Raw genomic sequence first — 19,859 nt, forward strand, 5'->3', positions numbered from 1 at the left:
GTTTTGCAGCCTTTCCTGTCGATTCCTCTAGCAAGGGACTTCTTTCTGGGGCGAATCTTACCCTTCTGGGCCCCCTGCGTTTTGGGAGCTAAATGGGCCTTGGGAGTACTGAATCCTAGTTAGAGATTTGCTTTGTGGTATTTAAGGAGGGTGCTGCCTCTTCCTTTGTTGCTTCTATTTTTCTCTTTAATAGCTGTTTAACTTTCTGTTCTAGAAATGTATTGCTAGGATGTACTTTGATGGCCTATGGCCGAATAAAGTTATTGATTGATTGAGATGACTTTTGTTTTTGAAAAGTTCATCATGAGGCAGCAGAGAGCCATCAAGTGATTAATTGAAGTGAGATAGTTGTTAATCTGTTCTGAGATGACTGTGGTGAAGGAGGGAAAGAAAAAGCGATCCAGGCTAGAGCAGATTTGCAAAGCCTAAAGGTCCTGGACAGTGAGGAGGAGAGAGGAGTGATCGACAGTGTTAAAGGCGGCAGAACCATCCAAAAGGCTGAGTGTAGGAGAGAGTTTGTAGTGTAGTGTAGAGCCTTAGAGAGAAAGTTGGAGACAAACATGGGTGCAGTCTCGGTGGAGTGTTTTCTATGGAAGTCAGACTGTAGTGGCCAATTATGCTCAAGGTACTTGGTCATCAGTTCGAAGACCACCAACCCAAGGACATTGGAATAATGGGGATGTCATGGCCACAGGCCCCAGAACACAAAACCCACACCAACTAGTGATGGTGGCAATGGGTCACTTGACTCACTTATGTCCCTTTGGGACCCATCAACACAGGGGCCCTGGCTGGACTCAGTCCGCCAGGCTCATATAGAGATGTGAGCAAGAACACTTTATTTCAGTGCAGGAGTGCTTTTACTTTGCTTCAGTGCAGGAGTGCTTTTATTTTACAAGAACTTTCCAGGAGCTGAACGCCTTTATTCCAGAGAACATCCTCGTGCTGATTCGTCGGGTGTGGCTCCCTAGGCCTGGTCTTCATGTGCTGACTCATCGGGTGTGGCAGGGAGTGGCAGGCAGGCTGAACCTGGTGGGCGTGGCTTCAGAAGCTCAGCTATATAAGGTGCTCCATCCTTAAGACCGGTGCCGCGCGTTACTGTGTAGTCGTGTGCAACGTGATGCTCACCACTGCTTAGACCAGTTTACTTACCTTTGAAACCAGGCCTTCTCCTGCATCCTCACCTCCAGGAAACCGGTACTTCATCGCTTCATCTGTAGACTCATCTCCTGACATCCAGTGATCTTGATCCCGATGCCGCAGCTTATCTGCTTATATCTAAATTGCTCTCGAAACCCAATCTTGTCTTGTCTTGCCTGCTAAGTATGTGGGACCGCCTGAGAGTAGCCGGCACTCAATTGCTAATTTCGCCTCCAACACAGAACTTACAAGATTCTTGGCTTCCACACAGAGTGCTCTGTTGATGGACTGGGGTTTTAGCCATAAAGCAGAGAGGCCCAATTGTCCCAAAGTTGTTTTAACATGATTGAACCATGGCAGTGATTTACCTCCTTCAACCTTCAAGATGTGTAGGTAGCTTCTTAGCTCATTGGATGGCCAAAGTCTCAACCACAAAAGAGCAGGCCTGAAATTGGCCTCTCTCTGAATCAGTCTCAATCCCAATTCCATGTAAAGGGTAGGGGTTGGTGAGGATTTGGCGAGTCCTAGAAGCTTCTTTAGTATGGCTCTCTCCACCATCCCTAGTTTGTTACAGTCACCAATACCCCAGACCTCGGCCCCATATATGGCTGCAGATTTAGCCTGAGTTACAAACATTTTAGTGGCTGTTGATATCGGCCCATGGCCATGTTGGTAAAAAATCTAACTATCCCTCCTCCATATTTTTCTAATTGTAGGCTTGATTTTGCCACTTGGAGGGGCCAGGACCCCAAGTCATTAAACCGTATGCCTAGGTAATCAAACTCCCGAACTTGCTCAAGAGGAATATTGTTAATCACAACATTATTTTCACAAATTTCATGTGTTGGGCTTAAAACGAGCACTTAGCTCTTCACCATATTCATCTCAAGGCAAAGTTTGGAACATTTTGGCACAACGGCCTCTAGGGTGATCCTAACTCCTCTTGGGGTTGTGGCTATTATGACTGCATCATCGGCGAAGAGCAGTAAGGGATAGGTCTCTAATGCCAATTTAGGGGGGGTTAAGGCAATTTCTTCTTGCATGCATCACCACCACATCAATATATATCAAGAAGAGGAGGAGGGCCAACATGCAGCACTGCCTTACCCCTATTAAAACTTGGAAGGGATCAGTTAGCTCCCCAGCCAAATCCCATCGAACCCTGACTGCATTCCCTGAGTACAGCTGGGTGATTATCTACAGGAGTGAGACAGGGATGCACCCTCTCAGCCAGTATTCCCGATAATAAAGGTCTTTACATGGAGTCGAACGCGGTCCGGAGGTAGACAAAGGCTGAATATACCCTCCTCTTCCTCAGGGCCGCGTACCTCTGCGTGACAATATGCAGGCAAAGAACCTGGTCTACAGTGTTAATTCCAGGCTGGAAATCAGCCTGGAGATGGTCAATGACGTTGTTATGCTGAACCCAATCCTGAAGGTGCATACAGATGATTTGCACAAAGGCTTTCCCAACTCCATCCAGTAGCAAGATAGGCCTAAAATTGAATGTGTCGTCTCTGCCCCCTTCTTTAACTCGGTATTATGGTGGTTGTTCGCCAAGAGAAAGGTCCCGTGTTTTGGCTTTGGCTAGCATTGAACAACAGCCTTAACATGGGGCCCCATACGATCAGCTCATCTTTAATCATGTATTTTGGGACGTGATCAGGGGTTGATCCCCTGAGCCCTCGACTGAACCATACAGCTCATAGTAGTGTTTTCCCCAAGCATTGGGAGTTATTTCAGAAATAACCCCCATGTCACGACTATCCTACAAACTTCAAAAGGTCAGAGAGTCACCCACTAGGCCTGCCTCAAGTAGGTCACCCTATTTTGGCCTAACATGGCCATCTTTTTGTTGGCATTTATCAAGGATTTAAGTGTTTGCCTAAGTTTTCTAAGTTCGATTATATCTATAGGTGGTTTACTATTTAGGCAATTTAGAATCACTGTCTTCACTCTCCTGCAATCCTTATTGTACCATGGTCAGGTCTTTAGAGTGTTCTTGTTTATACTCTTGGAAGGTTTTGTGACATAGGGTTGGATGGTTTCCATTACTATACTGAATGTGGGCAAGATCTCATTATCTCCCACGTCCATCCAGAGAAGTGCCATAAAAGTGGCAGGAGTTTGTCATACATCGGGGGCTTTACAGAGATTAGGTCTAGGTCAGCACATTTATTCTTTGCTTTGATTAGCCTTTTATATTAATGGGAACACTATTCGAGAGGGAACATTTAGGCAAACTTTATGGCCACCATCCCAACCAGATTACTTCATATATAGTGGTTTGTGGTCAATCCCTTGTATGTCTAGGACTTCAAAGTTTAAGATTGTTGCCCATAACTCCATTGACACAAAGATGTAATCTATGTGAGCGGAACCCCCATGTCCCACAAAGGCAGTTTCAGGGTCTGATCCTTAAAAAAGTGACAGTTGTAGGCTCTAAGCCTTAATCCCAACAGGGTCGAAGCACAACCGAGAGCTAACGGATGGGCTCTTTGCCTGCAAGGCGGGGCCAAGATTGGGATATCCCATTCCTCGTCCAAGTCATCCCATGCTCCTTCCATATCATGTAGGGGCTCTTTTTGGATGTTCAAATCCCCCATAAAAATGGTGCGATAGTTTGGTGAGAGGGGTCCAAGCTGTGTCAGGATTATATTGGGGGTCTGATCAATGGCCCTACTCTTAGCCTTGGGGTCAACTCTATTGTAGAAATGACATAATCAAATTGGGCGGTCAGTGACATAACTCAGCACTAAGCACTGGACGTCCCGTATTAACCCATGTAACTAAACCCCCATAAGGTCTTCCCCTTGGTCCCTTTCTTGCCAATGCCCCAAAAGCCTTGTATCCCTGGAACATGGTCTGGTCCAAGTGCCAAGTCTCCTGCATACAAATTATGTAATACTGCCTTATTAAATCACACCACTCACTATCCAACAGGTGTTTCCTTAACCCTGCTATATTCCAGGTGATCAGACTGAAACCTACTTCATCAGTCTGAGCCTCTGTAACTGTGGCTGCATTATATCAATAGTTAGCCTCAAGATCTACATTCGTCACACCAAGGCGAGCCACTATCCTTCGTGAAACCAATGAACAATATGGGCCTTGGATGGGCCGGGGAGTGATGTGTTGGTTAATGTTCCCCTCAGACACTACTGTGGGTCGAATCGAGATTCTAGAACCCATCAGGGTATATATACTACTATTCTGTCATCTTCATTTGGTGGCACCCTTACTTTAGCATAACACGTAATATTGCTTCTAATGATCGATATACAATCTCTCACTATTTTAAAGTAGTGAATGACTTTATTTGTCAAAACCTCAGCACTTTCTTGTACCCCCTGAGCCGCTTTCCTCAAGTTATGGAAGGTAATCGAGGGACCCTCCTTGTCGAGTCTTTTGGCGGGCTGCCAGGAGGTGCTTGCCCTACCTAAGATGGGTAAATGGCCCCCCACACAGGAAGCCCCAATGGTGTGGAGTTTGGCTCTGAACAGCCCTGCATTTGCCACAGTGGATGGGGGGCGGTGTGCCCTTTGGCCTCCCCTTCATCCCAACCCTCCGATCTCAGCGTCTCTGCAGGGCACTACTTGAGATATTGCTAGGCCTGCCCCATGGGGTCGGCCTCGTAACCCTCTCAGAATTCTCCCTTGTTGGGACATTTAGGATACTGTAGGCGCCCCTGGGTTGGGGGGTGGGGTTCCCATTCTTGAGTGGCAGGGTTCTAGGTTTAAGTGGGCCAGGGTTTTCAGGGCTTGCAACAGGACCAGTTTCTCCATTACCTGCATCCAGTCTTGCCCTAATGGACGCTAGATCCGCAACAACCTGGGCCAGGTTAGTTTTAAACATTGTTGCCACCCTATTGCATATCTGATCCATCAAGGCTAGGGGGTCTACTGGCACCTGCATATTGTTAATTACCCCTCCTCGTGCAAGGTTAGGGATACGTTCAACTCCATCCATCTGTGTCACCATATCTGTATGCTTGCACTTGGTCTTTATGGTACCCATTCTCGGCGGTTTAGGGCCGGCTACTTTGCTCTTTTTTGCTGGGGGGCGAGTAGATTAGTAATAACTTCACATCCTCTTCTAGATGTTTCCTCACCCAAAACCCTGTGCTGGTTAGAGGTGCGGATCATAACCACACAAGCCGCCAGAGTCTTGTTTACAGAAACTATGCTGCCCTTGGTCCTGCTCTCACCTGGGTCATGGCCAGCGGGCATCTTGTTCCCGGGTGATGCCACAGGACTCTGAATAGTAGAGTGATCTATGGACTTGCTGTGTAACTCTATGACCTGGCAGTTGGTAAAACATAGTTCTTCCCTCCCCTCCTGGTCCTCCAAGGGCCCAATTTGATATATGCTCAGTGGGTCCAGCGGTTTTCGCCAGTCTCTTAATTTAGGAGTTTGGGCCTGGACCATAGGTTTTACAATAGGAGCAACAATTCTGAGAGGATTTCTGTATCTTCAAGTTCGAGGATACAGTTTGGGGCAGCAGCAACCTTCTTGCATTTTGGGGTTTTTAATTTCTTAGCTATGGGGCCTTCAATTTCATGCAAGTGGCCCTTAATTTCAGTGGTGAAGGTGTTAACATCATGAATACGTTCTAATAATTTGTGTGCCCTTTTCTTACTCCCTGAGGGGGAGGGAGATAGATTGCACCGCCTTCAGTTTAGACATAATTGTAGTGAAGGGGGATTACTGTTTATAGCGGGATTCCTAGATTTAAAATAATGCCAAACTACAAGAAAATATGTATGTGTATAGAATACATCAATAAACCACAATCAATCACAATCAATGCTTAAAACAGCTAAAACCATATACTCTGAAAGGGCTAGAGTACTAGGGACGCCCTTTTTGAGCATATAAAGACACTAAAAAGAAATACTTTTTATAAAGTCTTTAAAATTGATCATATTTGGCATAAGCAAAAGAATCATTAAAATCCCTTCACCTGCTGGCTTCTGCCGCAAGAGTGAGCACAGGAGAGTTTTGTACCCTCCTCTTCCTCCTCTCTCTTGTGGCACAGCAAAAGGGGGCATGGCTAAGATGGGCCAAGTGCTCCGGAGACCCAGGAACAGCCAGAAACCGCCACAGACAGCCTACGCCCTTCACCTGCAGGTTTCTGCCGCAAAGGGTGAGCACAGGGGGTTTGCACCCTGCTCTTCCTCCTCTCTCTCGTGGCACAGTAAAAGGGGGCATGGCCAAGATGGGCCATGTGCTCCGGAGACCCAGGAACAGCCACAGGCAGCCTGTGCCCTTTATCTGTGGGCTTCCGCAAGGGTGAGCACAGGCGTTTTTGTACCCTCCTCTTCCTCCTCTCTCTCGTGGCACGGCAAAAGGGCACGTGGCCAAGACGGGCCAAGTACTACGGAGACCCAGGATTTAAGTGTTTGCCTAAGTTTTCTAAGTTCGATTATATCTATAGGTGGTTTACCATTTAGCAACAGCCACAGACAACCTGCGTCCTTCCAAATGAAGCCATAATTGCATAATGAAGTCTCAGAAAGCTAAGTGAATGGAAGAGGCGTGCATAGGGGAAAGAGAAAGGAGAGAAGTCCAGCCTGAATTTCCTCTTAATCAAGGTGAAGGATCTGATATGTTAAAGTGAATAATGGAGTGATCAGAGGGAGAGAGGGTCAATGGAAGAGAGTGGACTTGAGAGAAAGATACTGTCAAAATAGCTCCCACCCCAGTGGGTAGGGTGGTCATGGTGGGAATAGAGGGAGTGGTCAGATGTGAGGGATTTAAGTTCAGGGCAGGTGTCTGTAGAGGGCTTGGGAATGTTAATGTCCCCCAGCATGGCAATGGGGAGGTCGGTATGAAGTGACACAATGAGAAAGGTCAGATCAGGGAAGGAGGAATTGAGCAAACCAGAGAGTCCATTGAGAGCCAGAACAGTGAAAGGAGTAGGAGGAGAGGAGTTGAATGGTGCTATATTCAGAAGAGGAAGAGTTGATGTCTAAGGGGGCAGAGGGACAGTTTTGATGGCCTTATTAATAGGGACCCCACACCGCTGTTCCCCCCAAAAGTTCTTGTAGAGTGGGAGAAGATAGCAGAGCAGTGTGGAGAGCTGCTAGTGTAGCAGAGTCATAAGGGTACATCCAGGTTTCTGTGATTGCAAGAAGGGATAGTTGAGGGTGATAGTCAAAGTGGTCAGTGTTGCAGTAAGACTTGTGAAGGGATTTTGCATTTCAGAGGCCAAGTGAGTGATAGAGTGACAGGATGTGGGGCAGTCAAGCAGGTGTTGTGAGATAGCCAAGGGTGGTAGAGGAGGTTGGAGATCCTGGGAGCACCGGAGTTTCTTATTTGAGGGGTGCTGGTGTGGGGGGAGGTAAATGGGGAGCCCAGAGAGTGATGTAGAGGTTACGCCAAGATGAGGCCAAAGGATATTAGAGATGGGAAGAAGAAGAGTGAGTAGAAGGAGGAATGGAGTGAAATCGAGAAGAAGTAGGGTAGAAGAAGTAGGGAAACAGGCAAGTGAAGACAATGAAGAAAGGGTGCGTCCCAAGAGAGAGTGAGGGTAGGTGGGTAAGCGGCAAGGGAAGGGCTGGATAAATAAATGGATGGATGGATGAAAAGCTGGCTGGCTGACCGGCTGAGAGGAAGCCTGTGTAAATTCTGAGTTGGGCTAGAATGGGGTTTTAGGTAAGCAAATGTCAGTTAAGAGGCCCAAAACAGCAATGTTCCTTGATCCTCTGAGGTGCAACAGAAGTCCTGTGGTGAATGGATAGTCAATGGGTGGAAGAATCACTATGCATGGAAGCAGAAGTCAGGTAAAGGATGAGCTTGGTGAAGTCCTGGTTTGAGCAGTGTTTCAGGCCCTAGGCCCTTTCCGGTGCTACCTGGCCCAAATAGGGAGCTGCCCTTTGCTGCTTTTGGCCCTTGGCTGCCGATGCCCGGGTTGGACGCTTGTAGGAGACTGAATTAAGGTAGTTGGTGTGTCACATATTTCTCCGGGAGTCAGTCACAGTGTTCTAGAACTCTACCACACTTGCAGTTGTTCTGGCTGTTGTAGACCCAGGGGGCTTTGTTTTGTAGTCAGGACCCCTAGATGGTGCACAGGGTCCTCTGGCAAAGCAGGATGTGGCAGAGGAAAAAAAACATTATTGAAAAACAAACTTCCAGGCAGTCACATGTCCCTTTGGGAGCCGGTCACATTGTTTGAGTGGACTTCCACACTTGCAGGCAGAGTCCTGGGTGTTGTAAGCCAAGAGAGCTATATATTTTAGTTAGACAGCCTTTTGGCTCAGACAGGCATATTACACAACACAAAATGAAACAGTAGCACTGTAGTGAAACAATGTACATCCTAAGGCCATGGTGTAATAGAAAGATTTAAAACTGCTTAATAAAATCAGGGAGAGCCTCTAAAGATCTAGAGCTTGGTGAAGAACTCCAGGGGTTCTATGGGGTACCTTAGAAATAGGCTGCAGTCCAGCTAAGTACCTTCCAGTGCCACCTGTAGAAGTTCTAAAGTTGAAGATGTGCCCCATGGGAAAAGACGGGAGGATGTCTGTCAGCTGATTAGCGTATAGGATGAAGAGCTAGGTAAGTCCAATTCCTTCCCACATGTTCCCAGAAGAAAGCACTCAACCCGAGGGAACACCTATGGATACCCAGAAGGAGAAATCCAGTGGAGGGTTTGAGACCCAGTAGCCAGAAGAGCAGAGAAGTAGAGCAGGATTCAGGCCCCGATGTTAACCAATGGGGACAATCGGTTGATGAGTATCTGCAGAACCCAATGCCCACAGAAACCTCAGATGGTGAATATCTTGACTAAGCCACCAAATCAAGGGGTGAGTACCTGCAGCTTTGACTCTTGAATCATTCCAGGAATCATTCCAGGAAAGCAGAACAACCCGAGAAGTAAATCCTTCTTTTTACCAGGTGAAATGAAGGATCCAGTCACCCAGGGACTTGAACCCTAAGCAAACAATGAGCCTGATGCCCCAAAAGAATAATCACCCTTCACAGGAGTTGGACCCACCATCCAGAAGTGCAATCAGTGACGGAGATGGCTCCACAGGACAGAGGAACGAGGAACCTGCACAATGCAGACTGCAGTGGCTCTGTAGCCAAACGTTGATGGCACACCAGCAAAAACGGACCGTGCATCAGGATAATGGCGGTGACAATCAAGAAGGCCTAAGCAGATGTTGCCGGGTGCTGGAGCCCCAACACCCTTCCAAGAATTGACAGCTATCGAAAACTAGGCTGCAGATCCTGACAGTAAAATGTTGTAAGCAGAGGTAAAATGGCTCAGGATATGGTCCAAGGATGGCGGGCCTGGCCCCAGCAAACTAGGCGGACCAGTAGCAGGACTAGAAAGACTCAGGAAGGGCACCGAGCAGCCAAACACCCATACCAGAAATATGCCCAGACCAATAAATAGTGGTCCCAGAAAAAATCTCATTAGCCATTAGGAAATGATCCATTGTTGCATCAACACTAAAACTAATTTACAACGATATGCTCTTTATCAAACGAGTAGATGACTGAAACATCTAATATTTTATTGCATTCATAGCTATATGCACTAGAGCAAACCTGAACTTTACTGAAGCCCTTTAATGATGGTCACGCGCGAATAAAACACTCATCTTCAAAATGCATCTATTAGGACATATTTTCTTGGAGTTGCTTTCCTCCCATGGACTTCTTTTGTCTGCATCCTGACCTGATTTTGTGGAGTTTAGAAAAGCCCTCAGCCTTATCCTACCATGCCTTTGCTCTCTATTTATGGGACGACTGATCAGTCCCTAAGACTAGGAGCACTGGGACTGATCCAAAGGCCTAATAAATCATTGCATATGTTTGTACTTACCTGTTAAACTGGAATTACTGCTGGTGTTCTGTGTGGACTCATTGTAGCCCTAGACCATTCTGGCACCCACCCCCTCCTAGGTATAAGCCTCACTACTCTGCTACCTACCTTAAATTGGTTTGGCTAGTCTTTAGCAACTTTCCTGTTCACCATAATAGGTGGCCTCCAAGATCAACCTCTAGGTTTGATTTTGGATATACATCTTAACCCCACCATAGTGGTTTGAACCAGTTGGTAGTCCTGGGAGGCCCCTAGACTTCTTGTAGAGGTTGGTATGCGGGTGTGGGAGGAGTTAAGGCCATCCTGTTTGGCTGACTGCTAAAACATTTAATTTATTTTCAAAGCGCTAATGGGATTGGTCGGCTGGCAGAAGCCAGCCCCTATGAGTGAAGGTTTGTCTATGGGAAACTGTTCATACAATCACATTTGTCACTATTTTTGGAAGGTAATCAGTTTGGTTTTCCTCCTGAGCGAATTTGCAGCTAAAACTTGCTGTAGCTGATTTTCAGACCATCTGACCATACTGGTGGGACTGGTGTCTGTATTGCCTATGCTCTTGTTTGCATTTATAGGTGCTGGGCATCGCTCGTCATCTAGCTGCTAGTCCTAATCATCTGCTTGGGCCAGGCCTTTCATCCTGGGAATGTTTTCTGGGCTGTTTTACCGCAGTTCACTGTAATTTACTGGTAGAGTATCCAGCTGAGATGCTGGAAGCCACAGCCTTTATGGGTCTTTGGAACTAAATACCCACAAAAACTGCTTCTACGTGCCACCCTGGTTCCCACCACAGTTTCCCTGCTGGAGGCCTGTATTTGCTGGACTGCCATCCATTTTTGCCTGCTGAGCAGCCGGGGTCTTTCATTTGCAGGCGCCTCCATTCTCATTGAGCTATCTCCCTCACAGTTTACGCTTCTGGATGGTGGGTCCCACTCTTCTTAATGACGATTGTTCTTCTTTTCAGACGTCGGGTTCATCATTGGCTCAGGCTTCAAATCCATGGTTGGTGATTCTACACTGCAAAAAGATGCATTTTCTTACTGGATTGTTCTGCTTTCCTGGCACAGCGTTTTCAAGAACCAACACTTGCCCCTGGGTCCTGGTTTTGTGGGCCGTTAATGACACCCTCAGGGTCCTCATAGACCGTGGCATTAGATCCCTGCAGGTTGTAATATATTTTGAGACTACCCTTAACATGGGGAGTTCACCCCCATGAGCCCCCCCGTTAAAGCACCACGCAATATATAATTTGTCTGATTCAGTCTGTCCCTGTCTATCCCTCCCCCTGCTCCACCAATCAGCCAAGAACCAGGTCAGGGTACAGAAAGAATATATATTTATTAAATAATAGGTTCAATGAATGTTTGCACCAAATGATTACACATGCCACCTTTGCTGTGGCATAAAACAAAGCTTCAATACAAAAACTCACTTTTTGGGATTTCACTTTTGCGTCTCATGTACATGGAACACAGGCCAAATAAACAGTTTGCCCCTCCTGTCGCACAAAAGCCCCTTAATGTCAAAATTAAACAATACCTTGGAAAAGTACGTACAAGATCATGAGAATTAGCATTCCTTGATAAGGTATAGATTTAAACCAACTGCAACCTTTTTCTATTTTAAAAAGCAATTTCACACATGCTAGAAGTTTTGAAAGCACAACAAACATTTGATAACACTTTGGATTGATAGAACCCTTCACCCTGAAGCAATACAAAATCACTCTTCTGTCAGGGTCACTTTCTCACTCTCAGGAAAGAGTGTGCATTGTTGAATTAAGAGCTACACTTAGTTTCATTTCGCAAAGCACTTCTCTATCCAGCACCCAAAACCCAGACATTCAGTTACATTCATCACCCCTCTGCTTAAAGGCCATGTATGAGGAATGGTGACAGTTGGTAATTTTGTTTTAGACAAGGATACCCCTTCCCTTTATGGAATTATGGGGTTGACAAGGAAAATAGGTATATCCAATTACATTAACAGACTATAGTTTTTATTCACACTGGGAGTGTGTTTTGTTAATTATGAATGTTAACAAAATCACCCAGTGTTAATTAGCTGTAGGGGAATTAATTGAAATATTATTTATCAAAATATACTTAGGTTTACTTCCATACCCACACCCATTAACTAAGGGGAAGGTATTAAATCAAACAAATCCTGACACTTAGTTCGGTTGGATAAACTACTTGCATTGGATTTCAGGGTTCGGTGCTCAGGAAAGACATCAGCGTTTTAGGACCCTTCTGTTGGGGAGGCACAGGGATCGGTCATGGATAGCCACCAGCAATCATCCCTCTGTTTTGCTCTACTTGCAAATATCCCGGCCTCTTTAGTCTTTCCTAATTGCTGTCTCTCAGGAAATGTTAAGTCTGCAGATTTTTTTCAATAGTTTCACCTAGATGATTTTTAGTCCGCTCTCCCCCAAGGTTACATTCTGCAACACCCTTTTGGTATTCACCTAGATGATTTTAGGCAGTTCTCCCCCTTCATTTCCCAGGCAGATCCTTGATTTCTATTGTGTGACACCTTATAAAGCCATAATCACACCCAAAAAAATTCTGAATTATCATAAACCAGCTTATTGGTTATTCCTTTTCATTGGTCAACTATTCTCCATCCCCTTCTTGCAGGGCTGACCCCTCTGTTCTGATTGGCCCCTTCGGTTATTTAGTTGTAATGATTGGAGGGATGAATCCACCTACTGGAGCTTTCATTTTACAATTTTCAATTGTTCTCCTAAAAAGTAACTACATGGCAACTTTCTTCATTTTACACATAACCCTAACAACATATATATTTTTGGGTTCTTCTAATCATGCCGCTCATAATGAACCAGCTTCTGTCTTGGCAGCAGATTGCAGGTGTGAACCGCAATTTTTTGCAGCTTATACACAAATTCTAATGGTTATGAATGTGAACATTTCGACCCAGATATCTACTTTATTAAGTTATAAAATCCTCGACTTACAGCTTCGGGTCATTTTCGGGGGAGCTATGAACACATTTTAGGTTGTAGCTTGAATTCTCAAGGTCACATTTTACGGCCTTGGGGTAAGCTTTAAAATGATAGTTGAGTTATATTTCTGTGACTTACTGTTCCTGAGAAAACCAATAAAATATGATACTTAATACAACTCTATGGCAAAATAATCACATGCACATTCCATTTTTCACATTACATCTCTTCAAGCCTTAATTAGTGGTCTGCACACTGGCTTCCTTTGTTAGTGTTCCTAACGTAAAGTCCATTAGCATTCTTGTAAGGTGAAAGATCAGGCCATGATTCTGCTCATCTTGAAGAGCATAGCAGATGACCCCCACCTCCATGCACAGTGAAAATTCCCCCAGGAACAAGCCTGTGATCATTATTTCTGATCTGAAGACAAATCAAATTTAAATACTTATATTGTTAAGAGTTCATCCCATTTCATGGCAGTCTTTTTGTTGACCCAGCACTCCAATTGTTCTGTCATACATGAATACTGCTCTTCTCTCTGGCCTGACACTTCAAAACAAATGTCTTTCAGATGGAGATCCTAAGCAGAGCATGTTCTGAGGGAGTCACTTTTTTTAATTTTCAAGGGAAGTGTTCTTACACTCACACAAGCCTTCTGTACTTTGAATATCAGAAATACTTGCTTTCCAATCTGCCGGATTTACTCTTTATGTGAGGCCTTTTTTTTTGTAAACTTATTTTATTGAGCATTTTGTTATTGAACAACGCACAAATCATGTAATTTCTTACTCACATTTGTAATGATTGCATCATGCTTTCGTTCAACCATTACCAACCCCTACTCCCCCCAAGACGAGTTGAGTTTAACTTTTATAGATTTCGGGTTATATGCACTCCAGTGGGGAGCCCAGCCTCTGGCGTCTTCACCAATTAATTATAGATGTTAAGGAAGGGAGCCCATTCCATTTCTCTGCTTGGGGGAGAGCTTGTGAAGGGCACCTTTTAATATTCCCCATCTCGTAGATTTCTCTGGCTTCCAGGCCCAGGTTCTCTGTCGGGCATGTGATTTCCAGTTTATCGTAAGGCAAACCCTGGCTGCTAGCAGTAGGAAGTGTGGATTATGGAGGAGCCGCAACCCCTGGCCTTCCTGTTCTTCCAGACCAAACAGTACTAATCTTGGGTGGCACTCGCGCAACACCCCATCAATCTTTTTGATCCAGGCCAGTACCTCTTTTCAAAATGCCTGAACTTTCTGGCAGACCCACCACATGTGCCAGTAGTCTGCTTGGTCACCGCATTCCCTCCAGCATTGAGGGCTCGCTTGGTTGAACATTCTGGAGAGGCGCCTGGGGTCATATTGCCACCTGTGCAGTAGTTTTAGACCATGCAACTTGTATTGCGCTGAGATGGAGGTTTGTGGGCCGATTTGCACATTTGTTCCACAGGTGTACATTCAGCGTGGGGCCCAGATCTTTCTTCTGTCTTTTCTTGAGAGCTCCATCCATGTTCCTTTGGCTCCATAGAAGAGTCTTGTACAGCTGGGAGATGAGGCCCTTAGTAAACGAGGTTTCAATAAAAAAAAAATTCCAGTGGCGTTAGTTCCTTTTTTCCTTTTGCAGTTTGTCCTTATATTTCGGGGCTGTCGGGACTCCCTTCAGTTATAGGAATTGGACTGTTCCTAGGGGTTTAAGTAGTAGGCCAGCTTCCATTTCCTGAACAGATATGCATGTGTCTCCTTTTACCATCTGTCCCACCCTTTCCAGACCTGCTTTCTACCATTCCTGGAAGCGTTGTGGGTCCTCAATCTCGTTTCTGATGGGGGGGCCCATATGTGGCTCAGAGGTAATGGCCATGTCGTGAGTCCCTTCATTTCTCCTTTGTTCCGCCACAGTTTCAGGAGTGATCCGACCGCATGATGGTTGATAACTTTGGCTGGGAGTGCTGATTTCGGGGACCATAGCCATTCCCCTAGGGTTACTGGCCATAGCAGGTCGTTTTCGATTGCCACCCATTGCTTGTTTTTATCCACTCTCACCAGGGCCCTAATTTGGGCGGCTCGGTAGTATGTCTAAAAGTCTGGGAGTCCTATTCCCCCTTCCTCCTTGCGCCGCGTTAGAGTGTTGTAGGCTATTTGCTGTTTTTTCCAGTGACACAGAAATGTAATGAGTTTGGCTTTCAATTCCGAGAAGTGCTTCCACGGAATGTCTATTGGCAGCATCTGATATTTGTATAAGACCTTGGGAAGAATCACAGTCTTAATTGCATTGAGGCGGCCAAGCCATGATATTGTCAATTTTGCCCATCTGTCTAGGTCCGCTGATAGCTCTGACATTAGAGGTGGGAGGTTAGCCTTGAAGAGGTCTTTTGTTTTTCTTGTGACGTTATGTCAGTATTCCCCCCACCCCCTGTGTTTTGGCTATTTTAACTTCTGCCGTGCTGTCAGTATTCCCCCCACCCCCTGTGTTTTGGCTTCCTCCATTGGAGTAATTCAGACTGTTTTAAGGGAAAACAGTGGATTTCTCTGCGTTCACTTTCAGCCCTGGCCATTCGCCGAATTCTCGTATAGTTCGCAGGACTTTGGGTCTGCCAGATATAGGAGCATGTCGTCAGCGTACATAGACAGTTTATACTCTGTATCCCCCACCTTGATCCCTTCTATAGTCATATCATTTCTGATTGTTTCCCAGGGGTTCTATGAATAGGGCGTACAGGAGGGGGGAGAAGGGGAACCCTTGTCTGGTTCCTCTTGTTAGGGCAAACTCATTTGATAGTTTGCCATTTACTACCACCATTCCCTTTGGGGTTTTATATAGTGCCTGAATTAAGCTTATGAACTGCTCTTCAAAGCCCATGTTCTTGAGCATGGCCCAGAGAAACTCCCTCTCCACACGATTGAATGCCTTCTCCGAGTCCAAGCTAAGCAGTGCTTACCCCCCGCCAACCACCTCGGAATGTTCCATGATGTCCAGCGTTTTACGCATGACGTCTGCTCCTTGTCTACCTTTTATAAAGCCCACCTGGTCCGGGTGGATCAGTCGAGGTATAATATCTTCCATGCATGTTGCCAGAACCCTTGCGTAGATTTTCGCGTGAGTATGTAACAGTGATATCGGATGGTATGACTTGCAACATCTTTCCCTACTTTAGGGATGACAGGGCCTGACCCGTTTCTTCTATGTGGTTTAATAATTGAGCCATGTGAGGGGTCAGGGTGCCTGCGAATTGTTTATAGAAACCAATGGTATATCCGTCTTCCCCTGGTGCCCCTCCCGGAGGGTGCCTCTTTATCGCCGCCTTTATTTCTTCAGAAGAGATGGGTGATTCCAGGAGAGCCCGCTTTGCCCGCGTGTTAGTCCCGCCCTAGCAATATACTCTTGCATCTCTGTCTCTTCCCTGGTGCCCTCGGTGGTGTGAAGGCCCCTGTAATATTTAGCGAAATGGTTAGCTATTTCCGCTGGCGATGTGGCTCAACCCCCTTCTTCTCTCCTTACTCTCTCAGCCCATCTCTCGGCCCTCTGAGATCTCAGTCTAGAAGGTAGCATCTTTTCCTCCTTATTCCCCTTTTCATAGACTTTTTGTTTTAAGAATTTCAATTTTCGCATTGTATCCCCTATCCCTAGCCCTTTTAACTCCTCCCTTTTTTGTTTGAGCATTATTCGGTGTTCCTCTTGGTACGTCCCCTGGGTGGGCAGCCTTTCTTCCAAGCTTGAGATCTCCTTGCCCAGTTTTTCCTCCTGTGGCCTCTGTTCCCTTTTCTGCCTAGCCCCCTCCCTCATCAGGAGACCTCTCCACGTGGCTTTCCCTGCCTCCCATACTGTTGCGGTTCCCACCTTCCCATTATCATTAATCTAGAAGTATTCCTCAATTGAGGCCTTAAGTTCTTGTGCAAAGAGTTTGTCTCGCATTAGGAAATCGTTACAGCGCCACTTGGGGTCCCGACAGCCTGAATCCTCCATATGTAGGGTTGCAGTCACCATGTCATGATCGGACCAACCACTGGGCGGATTGCTTCCCCTAATTGTGGGGCGGTTATGTGAGGCCTTTTAATATCTCGCATCATGCCGTCACTTGTTCATTTCCTCATCATGATATGTTATTTTTGGCAAGGGAAATTTTAACTCCTTGTGTTTATTATTTCAGCTGTAAAATGCCCCTAGTTCCATGATCACAGTTTCTGTATTTGCAAATGCCATGCTATCAATTGTTGAATAAGCCTTTCATTTTTCTTGGCTTTATCAATCACATGCAAGGCCCAGTTAGTAAGTGGATTTATCTTTATTTGAACCAGCATTATGATATGTGGCAGATGTGAATGAAATACTGCCTTTTAATTTTGGCATTCATATTAGCATGTTTTCAATGACATGCAATGTCTAGGCCCAACATGGCTAAATACAGTTTCCATTTTTATGGGCAAAATCTATCCCAGAAGGTGGACTTCAACATCATTTCCGCTTTGACTTGCATTACAGGCTTTGTCCTGTTTTACTGTATTCTGTCCTGGGGCTGCTGGCTCTGGAACCTGGTTTTGGATCTCTTCTTGGGGGATCTTCTCTGGTGTCCCCCGGGGTGATTGCTGCCCTTTTTTAACCTGACCTGGTTCCATTGTTTCTAATGGGGAACTTTTACAACACTTGAACACCTGTAAATGACATTGTTAAGTACTTATCTGAACTGTCGCAATTTTCTAGGTTCTCTTGGAGGTCCCTGGAGTTCTGCATCAAGCCTTGGATTTTTTTTTTAGCGACTAATCATGATTTATTAGGGATTTATAAATCTATGTATTGCACTCCTGCCTCTGAATATTCAGTGCATCACCGTGTTACTTTTTTGTTTCCCTTCTTGGAGTGCAATATGCCCATCTGTGCCTTGGCATTGTAAATCTAAAATATATGCTGGACTTTGGTAGCACTCCTGTCTGTGTTGAACATTATGTTATCCTGTTGTCTGCATCGAAGTATCATCACTGTATTGGATGCACACATTTTATGAGTAATACTGTTATTTAGAGTGTAGCAGAAATCTGCCACTACGTTCTGTGTAACATTCTTTGATTCTGAATATGATGGTATTCATTTGTGTTATTGTCTACAGATCCACTTTTAACTTACCTCTTGAAGCCTATATGTATAGAGTCTGCTACCAGCTTATGGGCCTTGCATTTCAGTGTAAAGAATGAGTTGGGACTTAACTGGTCATTTAATGTTTTTATATCTGCATTATGATGTCCTATGTGTATGTTTCACCTGAGTACTTATTTTTCCAAACATAGAAATATGTGTGACCTTGTAATGAAAGTGTATATTTTTCAGGATGCCATTGTGGTGTGTTCTAATGTGGTTACTATTGGGAATAATTATAACTGCCTACTGGCTTTATGGCACCTGAAGTTAGGCCTGACTGCTCTGCTAAACTTACCATTGGAGAGGTTTGTATTTCCCTTTGTGAGACAAACTGTTCTATCATTATGTTGCATGCGTACTCAGCCACCACCAGACGGTTGTACAAAACTCTCCCTAAAAGTGCCACAGAGCAGATCGTTGTGAAACCAGGTAAAAGATGTCTAAAGTGGTATTACAGAACGATTTGTGGCTGATGCCACACAATAATAGAGCATGTCCTGCCCCTGAGTGAGTCGTAAAAGCATGAGAATGAGCAAAGGAATGATCAGTGCTCCAGAGCATACCACATGTGCACACATTGCGATACATGCGCAGTGCACATTTCTGGTATGTTACAGCGCAAGTGCACTAGATACTGATTTGTACATGCATGCATCATGAACACTTTTGATGCTAGTGCGGAGTAGGGCAATAGACTCCGTTCTGGTGCACCTATTGGATTGCAAAATCAGTGTTTAAAACATAAAATTTCTGGATTGTTAAATGAACATGTTTCATGTAAACTTTGTGAAATGTAGATTGCGTAATCAAGGAAGCGAAAGGTAGCGACAGGAGGAACAGTAACTGGAGCGTGTGGAAGGATGGGTCACCTAAGGGGTGTTACATTGTGTGTCCGTTATGATATGATAGGTTATTTATAACGTGCTTAATACCCAAAGGTTTCTAAGCGCGAACCCGGGGATTGAACCTGTGGTGCGTCGTGTCGTCTTATTTCCAAGGCGAGCATCTTGCCCCTGAGCTATCCTCCCGAGACGAGTCTATGAGACTCACGCTTAATATAACTGAGGGCAAAGAGACTGGGGAATGGAGGAGGGAGTGCAAGGGGCAGGGGATGGCAGGAGTTCCGGGGGTGATCCCTGGAAAATTACATTGAAGAGTAATGGTGATGGGAGGGGAAGGGACAAGGATTTCAGGGTTGTCCACCGGAGAGTGAGGAGTGGAACGGGGAGGTGCACAAAGGACAGTGCACATTGAGAGTTTAGAAAAGGATCATCACAGAAAGGGCACAGATAATCCTGCGTTTCACCAGCCACCAATTTTTACATACTGCCAGCTGATGTTATGCTACATAAGGAACATTATGCAGCCAATGTCTGTACCCTTACACTGATGTTGTAATTTACCTTTGATCTTCCATAGGTTTTAATGTGACAGCTGGGGTTAGCCCTGAAACCGGCTTTGTCTTTGGTGGAAACCGTTTCAATTGTGGTACCTGGATGGACAAAATGGGAGAAAGTGAGAGAGCCCGCAACAAAGGAATACCAGCTACAGCAAGGTATCGCGTGAAAGTGGCACAGTTTTGCCTTAATTTCTCCTCTGAAATAATACAAACACAACACATGAAAAAGCTACTACATGCGAATTATGTGTGCAATGGTAGTGTTATGTTCTCAAAGACAGGCTTGTAAAAATCTGGATGTTCTGTATAGTTCATTCAGATTGCCTGCCTTTGTTAAGACTTGCCACGTTTTTTGTATTTGAGTTTGGGGTCTCTTGTTATGTTATATGGCACTTGTATA

General features: G+C 45.3%; 1 protein-coding gene across 3 annotated transcripts in view; it reads left to right on the plus strand.

Annotated features, from left to right (window-relative positions):
• AGL (amylo-alpha-1,6-glucosidase and 4-alpha-glucanotransferase) overlaps positions 1–19,859 on the plus strand; it is a 973,499-nt gene that overhangs the window by 824,997 nt on the left and 128,643 nt on the right. For all 3 annotated transcript variants that reach the window (XM_069641544.1, XM_069641542.1, XM_069641543.1), the window contains exon 28: positions 19,480–19,615. In XM_069641544.1, coding sequence (XP_069497645.1) covers positions 19,480–19,615 — 136 coding nt within the window. The remainder of the gene's footprint in view (positions 1–19,479; positions 19,616–19,859) is intronic.

Source organism: Ambystoma mexicanum, chromosome 1q (assembly GCF_040938575.1).
Source record: "Ambystoma mexicanum isolate Mex_15411 chromosome 1q, UKY_AmexF1_1, whole genome shotgun sequence".
NCBI classification, from domain to species: domain Eukaryota; kingdom Metazoa; phylum Chordata; class Amphibia; order Caudata; family Ambystomatidae; genus Ambystoma; species Ambystoma mexicanum.